Source organism: Haemorhous mexicanus, chromosome 2 (genome assembly GCF_027477595.1).
Source record: "Haemorhous mexicanus isolate bHaeMex1 chromosome 2, bHaeMex1.pri, whole genome shotgun sequence".
NCBI lineage: Eukaryota > Metazoa > Chordata > Aves > Passeriformes > Fringillidae > Haemorhous > Haemorhous mexicanus.
Genome location: NC_082342.1, coordinates 69,250,265 through 69,263,217, shown reverse-complemented (window position 1 = coordinate 69,263,217; position 12,953 = coordinate 69,250,265). Strand labels below are relative to the sequence as shown.

General features: G+C 34.5%; 1 protein-coding gene across 1 annotated transcript in view; it reads left to right on the top strand.

The window, feature by feature from the left end:
- Positions 1–1,593: 1,593 nt before the first annotated feature.
- LOC132323660 (kelch-like protein 1) overlaps positions 1,594–12,953 on the top strand; it is a 133,804-nt gene continuing 122,444 nt past the window's right edge. The window contains exons 1-2 of the mRNA XM_059839124.1: positions 1,594–1,784; positions 10,081–10,217. Coding sequence (XP_059695107.1) covers positions 1,642–1,784; positions 10,081–10,217 — 280 coding nt within the window. The 5' untranslated portion in view covers positions 1,594–1,641. The remainder of the gene's footprint in view (positions 1,785–10,080; positions 10,218–12,953) is intronic.

The following is a 12,953-nucleotide window of genomic DNA, read 5'->3' as shown; positions in this document are numbered from 1 at the left end:
TGCCTGTCACCTTCAATTAGGCAGGATTCCAGCTATTTTTCGAACACATATAATTAATATATGTTCCTTTTCCGGGTTAAGTAAAGGTGGCCCATCCACCTTGGACAAGTCCGGTAATTTGATTCACATCCGGTAAATGTGGTCCAATTCAGGTGTTAGTTGACGCGTTATGAATTAAAAATCTCTGTCCCTACTTACTATGAGCTACCTAACTGGCTTGTGGCTTCCCTACGAACCTAGCTACTGTTAAGTTTATTGATAAATATACAAAAAAGCAAAAACCTTTTAAATAGAGAAATAGTACGAACAACAAAAACAAAACTACAAGAAAATTCAAAATACAAAAACAATACCAAAAAAGAAATCATCTACCCCTTTAAAGGAGTGCTGTGAAGCCTCGTGATTCCTGTGACAGAAAGATGGACCAGCCTTTACTCCTTAAACCTGCTGAGCCCTGTACAGTCACTGTAGGAGACCACACTTTTGTACAAAACATAATTCAGAAGCAAATCAGTAGCATGTCTCAAGAATTTGAGTGGCTTTTATTGTTTTTATTTTATAACTGCATTTCATTCCAATCTTTAAGAATTGTTATGTTTATGCACTTTTCAAAATTTTTCCCAGCACCAGGAATGTAGACTGCATTTTTTTACACATCTTTCAATATAATTTTTTGAATGTAATACCTACTGAATTCAAACCTTGAATAAGGAAACTGTTGTATTATTGCTGTAAATAAGAAAATGTTTTTTATGTGCTCCTTAATATTTCTATTTCAATAGAATATATAAAATGAGATGGTTTTGAAATAATGTATAATACTGCTTCATATGCTGGACTAAGATAAGTTGTCTATTGCTCTTCTATTGATTATGTAAACTCTTTTCTATATATCTATTGAAGAATAAAAAGTTAGCTTCATCTGTGAAACCCTTCATATTCAACACTAAAAGTCATGCATATAACCTAAAGGCTTTTATTTGAGTCCATCTCATTACATATTTTTAAAAGAAGAGGGTATCATCTATTTTGAGAAATATTTAGAAATTCTAGCATAGTTTCCTAGTTTCCTCAAGGGCTAGTGCTTCCTGACACTTTGATTTTCCATTGTGACACTGAACTGAGTAACTTCAAACTAGGAATAGGTGGCTATATAATGAAAACAAAACAAAACATTTTTCTCCAGTTTATTTTTATTTGCTTTTTTTTTTCCTTTTAAACATAGAAATCATTATCTTTGCAGGATAAATTCAGTTTTTATTAATAAATATTTTGGATTAAAATTAGGTATGAAATTTTTCATTGTAAAAATAATCAGGGTTCATTACAAATTAGGTCAATTAGGGTTTTATTTTTCTTTCCCAAGGGGTGTAAAATGACTGTGAATTTGAGAAAGTGAACTAGGGTGGGTGCTCACAATCAGTGGAAAGATTGCTTTTTCCATTTCTCTCCCACTGCAGCAAGACTTTTCTCTCTTGTACTTCCAGTGATGAGAACAGGGAAAGGATGCATTGATTTACATGTATTGGACACTGGAAGCTGTGCTGGAGTCAACACTTGGTCCCATCTTACCAACCTGGAGTTTCTCTTGTTGTTCACAGACTGTCAGGAGCCAGCCACCCCTTGCCACCCCACTGTGACATGGATTCCTGTAGCTCTGAGGAATTCTACCAGGCAGTTCACCACGCAGAGCAAACCTTCAGGAAAATGGAGAGCTACCTGAAGCAGCAGCAGCTCTGTGATGTTATCCTGATTGCTGGGGATCGCAAGATACCTGCACACAGGTAGCAGATAGGCACAAAAAAACATTGAGATTACAAAAGTTAATGTTTTGGGTGTGTGTATTTCTTAGAACAGTGCTTCCTGTTGCCCCTCATGATTCTCTCCTCTTTCTTTAAACACAAGTGTAAGTGGCTGGAAAAGGTGGGTTTGAAGGTTGGGGCTTTTAAGGTAAGGGTTTTTTGTGCAGATTTCAAAAATTCAAGTAGCACTCAACTAGCAAACTGATGGTGGGAATGACTAACAATTCTCCTTGCTGTGATGCTATTCTTATGTGAAGAGAATGTGAATTTCTGAAATGGGGTGCTGTATAGCTACACTGAACAGCATCATTTCTAGCTTAAGATCCTGATCCTGCCATAAGTCTGTTATACAGAGTCTCTCAGACACTTATAGTAGAATACTGAATACTTTCTTCCTATGACCTGTGCCTTTCAGTGAACTAAAAAGTTCTTATTTACTTTTAATTATAATTATTGGGATAAAAACTATAGTACATTTTAATTTCTAAAATTATGTAAGATTGTCTGGTATTAAAGCAGCTAGTATTTATGAAGCTATACTTGGTTTTGGATAAAAATTAAACTTAAAATAGTTATTCTTCATTGAGATTTTAGTCTCAGAAATAGGTCTTCATTAAATGCATGAAAATAAAAATATGGTCCTAGAGTTTAGATTAAAATAGAGAGAATAATTCAGAATTTCCAGGTGAGCAAGTATTTTTGCATCTGAACTCTGCATAAGGCTGCAAACCAAGGGTAATCTATTCCCTGCTTGTGTCCTGATTTCTCTGGTGAGATACTAAATTCAGAGCAGGATTATGGTTCCCCAGCAGAAAGTCAGAAAAACAGCCAATGCATTTCTGAACCCATAAATTAACTTCCTGATGCAGGGGGATACTCTAATGGCTTCCTGGCATCTTGGACTTAAAAAGTTTCTTTTTGCCCTGAGTGAATATGGACACAGAGACTATTCCTGTTAAGCAAAAAAGCTGGATAGTCTACATTCCAACTCCTATAACAGTAAGTAAAAGAAAAAAACGTGCAAGATACAAGACTGCAGAGACAAAGTTATTTTCCAAATGCTAAGAAGTAAAACCAGACTGAACCTTCATTACTATATTTAAATAATGGGGTTTTTTAAATTAGTTTCTTTCATTTCACTTATTTTTAATACAGCTGTTCATGTTTGGATGCATACCTTTTAGTAGTAAATTTATTTTCACATTTGTCATTTCAATTCTACAGTGTATATAAATCCTTCCTGAGCTGAAAACATGCCCCAATAAGAAGACTAACCATGAAATAATGCCCATAATCCTATTTAGAATTTCTAATAAACCTTTGGACACCTTTACATGTAATTTTCTACTTCTCTGTGGTCTGCAGTCAAAATTCCAAATCTCAAATAACTGGAAAAGTTTTGATAGTGTTTATTCTATGTTTGTTTATACAGGTGTGTCAGGACAAGCACAGTGAGGTGCTTATTTTACTGTAGTCATTGCAATCCTAGAAATTACAGATTCAACTCTCCCTGCTCAAAGCAGGGTCAACTGCAAGGTTAGACCATTGAGGTCATACACAGCTAATTTTCAAATATCATCTCTTGTGGATGTTCCTCTCTTGTTAGCCTGTTCCAGTTTTTATCATCCTCACTGTTTTTAGTGATGCAGGATGTCATCCAGGAAAATTTGCTTCATGATCTTGGTGAGGCAAACAAGTCTGTAGATATACATACATCCTTCTGCTTAGGGATTTACATGGAAATTGACTTTTCCAGTCCTTAGAAACCTCCTGCAATTATCATGATCCATTACAGATAGGAGAGAGTGGCCCTTCAGTAGCATTGTAGAGCTTCCTCCTGTATTACACCTTAAACTTGTCCTCAAAACACAACATAATAAATTAAAAAAAAAAAAAGACTAAACCAAATAAAGCTTTTTTGAGCAGTGCACAAAATCTTTCAAAAATTTTTCATTTGCTTCCAAGGCATTTACAGAAACCCTTCTTTACTATCAAATCTATTGCTGTCTGCATCTCTGCCTGACATTTGGGCCTCTCTAATTCAATTTTTTTTACATTGACACAATGTTTCTATATTTCTCCCACATTATTCATCTCTGCTTTCATTTTCCATGTACTTCTGTTGTGCATTTGGGAATTAAATATTGTTCAGAACTATAGAGGCATGATTAGAGTAAGTGAAAACTGTTAATCAAGCAATAATCAAATGGGTCAACATAAAATTTAGAATATGTGATGTGTTTGCCATCAATGATTTGCTTGTTTTGAGTGAAGGCAATTTACATGAATTGCACTGGTTTTAGATAACTGTGCTTGAAATGCTGTATTCTACAGCTGCTGAAGAAACATCAAAAATCCTGGAAAGAAAAGAGCTAAAGTCACTGCAAATGATAGATGGACCTTAATATTTGTGCTGGAGAGTTCATGAAAACTTCCATCTAGGGCTGCATAAATGTTAGAACATCTCTAAACTCAGACTGCAGTTTAAGACATTTTGATTAGTAATGCTGCACTAAACAAGATAGGAACTCTATGCTGAAGGTATAAAAAAAAAAGAACAAATGAGATATAAGGCTAAAATTCACCTGCCCCTATCCAATTAAAACACACCTATATAACAGAGACTGGATTCAATAAAACAGAAAATTCAATAAAACCAGAAAATGCAAAGAAGATGTAGAAGGGGAGTTACATCCTCAGCTTACAGTTCTGACTTCCACTGCACTTGCTGAGAAACCAGGACATCTACTTTTGTTGTTGTTATAATATAGTCAGGTATAGTTGAGTCTATAATGAGAAATACAAGGTTTTATTTTCTCTTTACTCTTACTATCAAAAAAACATAGTTTTTTTTTTTTCTTTACAATACTCAAGGATCATGGGGGACTCTTACCACGGCAGAAAAGGTAGTACAGAACTATTGGAAAATTACCAATAACATATGAAACAAAGAAATACTTTAGTAAGGTTATCCAAATCTTTCTACTAGTATTTGAATGAAATGTGAAGATAAATTTAATAAAGCCCCTTCAGCAAAATGCAGTTATCATTTTCTCTTTCAGTGCTCTGGTTGGTAACAACTTTTTCAATGCATTTTGAGTGCTACTACAGAGAGACAAATTTTAAAAAACCAGTAGTAGTAAAATGAGGAAAAATTAATGGAGAAAGTTTAGCTGAAAGGCAAGATGGAAGAATAAAGAACCAGGCAGAAAAGAAAGGAGAACCAGGCAGAGAAGGAAGGAAAGTCTAGAAGCAGGGAGTGAAAGAAGAAAATGCACATCAGTCTGAAGATGCACATTGTAGTCTGAAGGCCTGTTTTCTGTCACTAGTCAGTAACAGATCCACATGGAAAACATGGACTAAAAGCAGTACAGCAGCTGTATGGTATTCCCAGATACCTGTAAGGTTTGAACAACTTCCCATATCATCTGAACTCATCTGAACAGGGTTGTTTAACACAACCCACTGTCTGTGAGTTTAGAAACAATTCATTCAAGCAATATGGCTGGGAAAGAACAACAACAGCAAAAATTCTGCTATCAGAGGAGCAGCAAGGCAATTTAGATAAGCTTTTAATATTAACCTTGAGTGATAATCTTGATGTTAGTGTTTGGGTTGTTGGCAATTTGAATGAGATTCAGCAGTGCCCTGGCAGCAAATGGCCAACCATGCCCTGGGAAGCACCAGGCGCAACATCACCAGCCCATCAACGGGTGATTGCCTCTCTCTGCTCTGTGCTGGTACAGCTTCACCTTGAGTATTGTGTGCAGTTTTAGGAGCCACAATATAGGGACATCAAACTTCTGGAGTGTTTCCAGAGGAGGGCATCCAAGGTGGGGAAAGGTTTTGAAGGAAAAATGGACGAGGAGAGCAGCTGAGGTCGCTGGTCTTGTTCATCCTACAGAAAAGAAGGATGAGGGATGACCTCATCAGAGTCTACAGCTTCCTCAAGGGGAGCAGCAGAGGGGGAGGTGGTGATCTCATCTGTCTGGTGACCAGTGACAGGACCCAAGGAGATGGAATGAAGTCAGGGGAAGTTCAGATTGGATATTAGAAAAAGGTTCTTCAGCAGAAGGGTGGTAAGTCACTCCAATAGGCTTCCCAGGAAAGTGGTAAGAGTTCAAGGAGCATCTGATCATGTGCTTAATCACATGGTTTATTTTTGTTTTAGGAGCCTTAAGGGTCTTTTTCCAGCAAGAGATATTTTATTACTGTATTAAACCAGAATGCTAATGCTGTTACTTTATGGACTGGAAAAAAGGTGCAGTAGCTGAAATGGACTTCGAAGGGTGAAAGAACATAATCTTTTACTTTGAAACCATTCTCCCCTGTCCTATCACTGCATGACTATATAGAGAGTCCCTATCCACCCTTCTTAAAGGCTCCTTCAGGTACTGGAAGGCAGCAATTAAGTATCCCTAAGTCTTCTCTTTTCTAGGCTGAAAAAGCGAAATGTCCTCAATCTTTTCTTATGGGAGAAGTGCTCCATCCCCCAAATCATTTTGGTGGCCACCATTTTCATGACTCACTCTAAGAGATTGATGTCCTTCCTATGCTGTGAATTATACCAGTATTTATTGAATGTGACATTTTATTCCTTTCAGAACTCAGAGCTTAAAGTTGCAGCTTTTTAAAAGAAATATTACTTATGAATGCATATATATGAGTCTATATATATATATATATATATATATATATATATATATATGCATACTTTCACAATGCCATCTGTCAAAAGATAAATGAAAATTAAAATGTAGTGTGGAAAAATTCTAAATATTGCCATTTTTCCCCTAGAATCTTTGTAAATGAAAGCTGTTTGCATGCAGTAGGCCAGGTGGGGTGTCACCAGATTTGAGGGGCAGAATCCCCTCCCTCACCCTGCTGGTCACCACTGATGTAGCCCAGAACATGTTTGCCTTTCTGGGCTGCTGTGAGTGCGCATTCCAGCCTCTTATCCAGAAGCATCTCCAAGACAGTCTCAGCAGGACTGCTCTCTATCCATTCATTCCTCAGCCTGGATTGATACTGAGGGTTGCCCTAACACAGGTGCAGCACCTTGCACTTGGTCCAGTTAAACCTCATGATATCCTCATGGACCCAGTTCTTGAGAATATTCAGCTTTTATGTGTACTAGCATAATATAAGTGGAGAAAAAATAGTGTCTTGCCTATGAATTTTTAGTCCAGATAACATCCAGATATTCTACTCAGTTGGCAGTAAAATATGTAAGAGTTTTCTTAAAGATTTTAAGTGATCAAGGTTTGTTTGCTTCTTTTAATTAATAAATGCGCCATCAGTGTTGAGGCAATTCTATATCAAGAGTGTATATGAAAACAGTTGTGAAAGTAGCAAAAAAATATTCTATAATAAACTAAAATATAATCTGATATCCTGGAAAAAAAAGGTCACAACCCTAATCAGTCATATGGGTTACTTATAAAAGAAATCAGTAATTGTTCAGGATGAAATTAGTTGTAAAGAGAAAGAAGTCCCTTAATCTGGAAAAAATCTTTCTGGGTTCACAGACTCATTTTAAGCCATGAATTACCTCCTATGACTCTCAAGGATGAAAGAGTTTATTATGTATTCTCACTGCCAGATCCAAAGTTGAAAAGGTGTCATCCTCAGCCACCTGACCTTTCTTGATTAATAGGTCAACATGTCTTTAAAACAAGATTTAGGGCTGTTTGGAGTCTTCTGAAAGCAGATCATTACAAATTAATTGATCTCTTTGATTTCTCACTTTTGATCTTCCATCTCAACCCTGAAATACAATAAAGATTTACAAAAGGTGTCACGTCTGGGAATTAAGTGTAATTAGCAAGTTCCCCTTTTTTCAGTTCAACTTGCAGAGCACTTCCCAAGGTAAAAGTGTCTTGAGACTTTCCTTTTGGTTGTAGTAAGTGGATAAAATAGCTGATTCAGTATTTCTGTTAACTATCGATTAACATAAGACACTTTAGAAAAAAACCTTTTTTTTTTTATCACTATGTTCAAAAGCTTCTCTTGCTTCTGTAGGTGAGCTGCTGCATCACAGAACCTTTCTGCTCATTAAAGCCATCTTCTTTGATAGGTGGTACGAACCAGTAGGGATAAACCTCTAAGAAAAATGGGTAATGCTGAGTACCTGACACGTGTCTTATTTATTTTTCTTTTTTTTTCCCACTTTGGACTCGCTCTTGTGTGTTCTTGTAGACTGAATGTTTCTTTGCAGCTGAAATCCATTAGATAACATCTTTGACTTTCCTCACAGAAACTGTGGAAAATCACACATTTTTTATAGAAGTTTGTGAAGGAGATTTAATCCTTCTGTTATTTATTTTCTGCCCTACTTCTGTTGTTTTTGGGGTTTTTTTGTTTTATATTTGACCATATATATATATACATACAGTAAAATTATATAATAAGTAACTGCTGAACATAAATCACGTGAATTTAAAATACAAGATATTACTGTTTGAAAATATTTTCACTGATCATTAACTGGTGTATTAAAATTTCTGTTCATTAATTTGTCCATTTTTTTTATTTTTGATGCAGCCAAGGGTTTTGGCCTTGCTTTTGATCAAACTGAATATCCATAGCTAAATTTAAATGATGGCTATTAAATCTGAAGGAATACCTAATGCAAAATTAGATGAAATTAAATATCCATGAATGAAATGGTCTCAAATTAAAACCTCCATCACATACCTAAATTACATCTCTGTGAAAATTATAATTCTATCTACATGTCTGTGAGAATTATAATCTCATATAAAATCATCATGTTTTTCCTTTCTGTGATTTTTTGATGCTTTTATTGAAGCATCTATGAACAAAAAAGTCACTTATTTATAAGTGGTCGGAAAAAGTACTAGAAGAAGATTTACAAATATTACAATATATAAATAAGATAGAATAAATAAGCAAATGTAGAAGAAAATCTTCCTCAATGATGAAAAAATAGTAAATTAGGAGTTTCTAGTGGCAGCACCAAAGTCTGTTTCTAAGTTCATGTTTTTGTAGGCATCCATGGACGTTTAGTCATAAAATAAATATAAATGTGAACTGTTTATGATTTTGGATGTTTACTTCTAAAATTCATGATTGCTGGAGTTGAGCACAACATGAAAAGTGATAAAGTACTTTACCTATTTAGTAATTTCCCATCATTAGAGGCAAAAATAATTTATATGTCTTCAATCTGCCCTGCTTGCTGGTAAAATATAGCAGCTTAAAGCACTGTGAAATTATGAAACCAATTCAAGCTGTCACATTTTACTTAGCTATTGGGGTGAGCTAAGAGTGCAAAGGCAATCAATTACCATGGTGGCTGATAAGACTTAACTTGTTTATCTTCACTATTATTTTAATAATGATTTGCCCTGAAAATAGCTAACAATATACAAAAGGGTAATTGTTTTTCACTTGGTTTCCACGTTCTCCAGTTGTGATTGCAGTGTCTTTTATTAATATGTTTGTTTATTATGTTTTCAAATTAATCCAGAAAAGTGACCTTTATGGAAGCACATGGTACACTATTTATAGCTCTACCACATTTCTATCTCAAGATCATCTGTGAATATTCAGTCCTAACAAGATCAGAATTTTACTGTAGATGATATTTGGAAGAACACTTTAACTTAAAGTCCCAGTAATTACAGTTGTACCTGATACTGCTGTGGTATTAATTTATCTATATCAGACCCCTAAACAGCAAGCTGTGAACATTTTGTAGATCTTTTCAAAATATTTTCAAAATATTTTCCTTGGACATGCTTATTAACAAAAATATTATATTACACAGTGATTTTATTACATATTTTTTAGTGAGTAGCATGTTAAGCTACTAACAGTTTAGTAGATTATATTTAGTAGGTTAATAGATTGTCTGAAGTCACAAGCTATTATTAAAATTTATAACAAATAAGCCTTTAGGAACAAAGAAGAGTACCTCAGGATTATGAAATTCCTGTCATTATGAAGTTGATGATTTGATACTGAGAGATTATCTTGTTAACAGCTGGGACATCTGCATGATTGGAACGTTATCAGAAAGACTGAGTGCTAATTTCTATGTCTGTTTTATAGTCATATGCTAAAGAACCACTTGGGAGGCAAAACCAAATTAGAATTAAATGCCATTCTGTGTTTTGGTGCCAATGTGCATTAATAATATATTCCTCCTAGTAATTTTTAATTATGAAAAAATATTTAAAGAAGTTCATAAATATGTGACATTTCTAATAGATATATCCAAGCAACTTACACCACTTTCTTCCTTTTTCTGCAGACTTGTTCTCAGTTCTGTCTCTGACTACTTTGCTGCCATGTTTACAAGTGATGTTTGTGAAGCCAAGCAAGAAGAGATCAAAATGGAAGGCATAGACCCCAATGCACTGTGGGACCTTGTTCAGTTTGCATATACAGGTATTGTGGTGCATACATTACATATGCTTCCTATAGAGGCAGGTGTTGATATTTTTGTTTGCTACATTCCAATCAATTGTATTTTTGTAGAAATATTTTTATTTTAAACACAATCATCCAAAAATATTTATTTACCATTTCTAGGGATGGATTCAGATTATTATCTCTTATCTACAAACTGTTCAATATTTCAGACTTGACAGGTTCAATAGGACAGTCCAGAAAATGATATCTTTTTTTTGGTTTTCAAATACTTAAAAGGAGTGCCTCATACCCTCATAACTCAAATTATGTAAGATTACTGAAGGAACAGTTGCATTTTTTGAAGAATAATCCTATGTTGCTTTTTAAATCAAATCTCAGTTTAAATAATTGCATACATCTTTAAAAATTTTAAAGGAAAATATGTTAATTTTGAATAAGAAAATGTTTTAAAAGGTTTTATTATGAGCCAGATGTTTTCACTTTCATTTCCTTTCATATGTTTTGAAGTGTAAACTCATGAATAGCTCACAATTCAGAGTTAATGACTCAAAGCTCTCTTCTGAATAGTTTTTATATTTTAATGCATTATAGATTTGGGATTTATGCTTCTTAAGCAACTTGTTATGCACATTGTAACTGAAGTTCATTAACCTGAAAGAAAGAATGCTAATATTACAAAATAAGGTAATAAAAAGAGTGGAACTGCCTATAAGATTTGCCTTGAATCACATAAGTATAAAATACATACTGTTTTCTTTTTGTTTCCTAAAAGACATCCTTATATTGTTTAAATTAACCATATTTTATCATGATGATTCTATTGTATATTTGATTTAGATTCAGTTTTAAATGGATAACCCAAACCTTGCAGTTTTAATCTGCTTTAAATACACATATAATAATTTAATCACAAGTTGCTGTTCGCTTTGATGTATTTAATCAGGATATGTTCTGGGTTTTTATGACATAATAGCTTTACCATCTTAATAGAAAACAGAAATGGCAAATAAGCATAATTTAAGCTAAAAATACTCTTTTTGAGAATAATGTCTGAGAAATAAATGTTCTAGGAATGTAAGAATGTGATTTTGTAGTACTCTTAATGTTAAAAGGGTAATGCCTACTCCCTTCAGCTGTGGCTTTGCCACTCAGGAATGTGCATCATCTGGAGGGTTTCAAGCTAGGTATCTGTGAAATGAAACAGTTCAATAAGAAGGATACAATCTGATTCCTTGGTGAATAAATGGCACAGGAATACTGGGGCAAAATCAAGAATACCTTGGCACAGAACAGCAAAAAGACTACAGGTAGTGTTAAATCATTTTGCAGGAGGGAGGTTAAAGATAAAGATAAGAGAAGGGACCAGGGAAGTGTTGTTCCCCTGGAAAGAAAAATGTGGAAATCCTAAAGTACTGTATTGTTCTTTTGCCTCAGTATTCACTAAAATATATCACCTGCAAAGATGCAAAAGAGTTGTTATTGACAAGGGCAAGAGCAAGAGATAGCATGTAAGTGTAGATTAAGGAAAGAAGGACATTCAGAAGGAAGGGGGGAAAAATATAAACATTGTGAAGATGAATGAAGCTATCTAAGAACTTTATGGTTATCTGTGAGAACTTTGGAGACTGGATGAAGCAATGAAAAAGTAGAAGAAGCAAACTTCTGCTTACCAAAACCATTTAAAATTTTCAGCTCCTTTATGCTCCTTGATTCTCTATGCTGTGTGATGTACTCTTTATTATATGAGATGACATTAAAATGTCTTGTAAAAGTTTCCTTTTTGGTGTAAGGTAAATAAGGGCCATATTTCACAAATGGATGAAAAGAGAACTCCACAGCTAGTATAATTTGCATGGTTTCTAATTTGCCTCATATGAATTTGCATCTGCATGAGTATTCATTCATTTAAACAGTCACACAGTCCAAACTGCTTCAGAAATGGCAACATTATGTGTTATTGTAGCATCACCTTGAAGAATTAGAAACTTATGATAACCAAGGTCTCTTTTTTCCTAACTCATTTTGGAGACCAAATAAGACTTTAAAATGCCTTAAGTTTACACTTGCAAGTTTCACAAATACTTAATGACAATAGAAGAGTGATGAGGGTCAGGAAACGTGAGACACTTTTACATGCTGAAAGATTAAATATAGTGGATGCCATAGATCATTCTGGTTTTGATTACTCTGTCTTGCATTTCTCTTCCATCAGGTTCTTTGTCCTGATTTATTTTTATTTGTCCTTATTTATTCTTAGCTTGTGTCCTTATCTCCTGGAGTTCATGTGGGATTATTTCTCTGTTCCTTTTCTCTGCATCAGATATCTTAGCAGACATCAAAATTTCCTAGCTAAAATTATGCTAATAAATTAAACAACGCTGGGGAAGCTTTGCAGGCACTGGAACACAATTGTCTCTATTGATCCTGGAAGTTTTAGCCAAATCCAAATAGCAGTCTCTTTAAGAAATGGTGGGTATACCTTGAAAACACAGCTCATCATTAATGTGGCCAACCTTGCATAGAGGGTGAGGGCATTCAAAAGTGCTATGAAGAATTCAGTGATAACTCATGTGATTCGTGCATTCCAAGAAAATTGTCCCGAACTTATTCAGTTTATTGAAATTAAATACAATCTAGGCTTAATTAATCACTTAGTTAATCTAGGCTTAGTTAATCACTGCTTTCCCTTGACTTTGTCAAAGCAAAACCTTAATTTTTTTCCCATTTTGTGTTCATCATCTCATACAATTT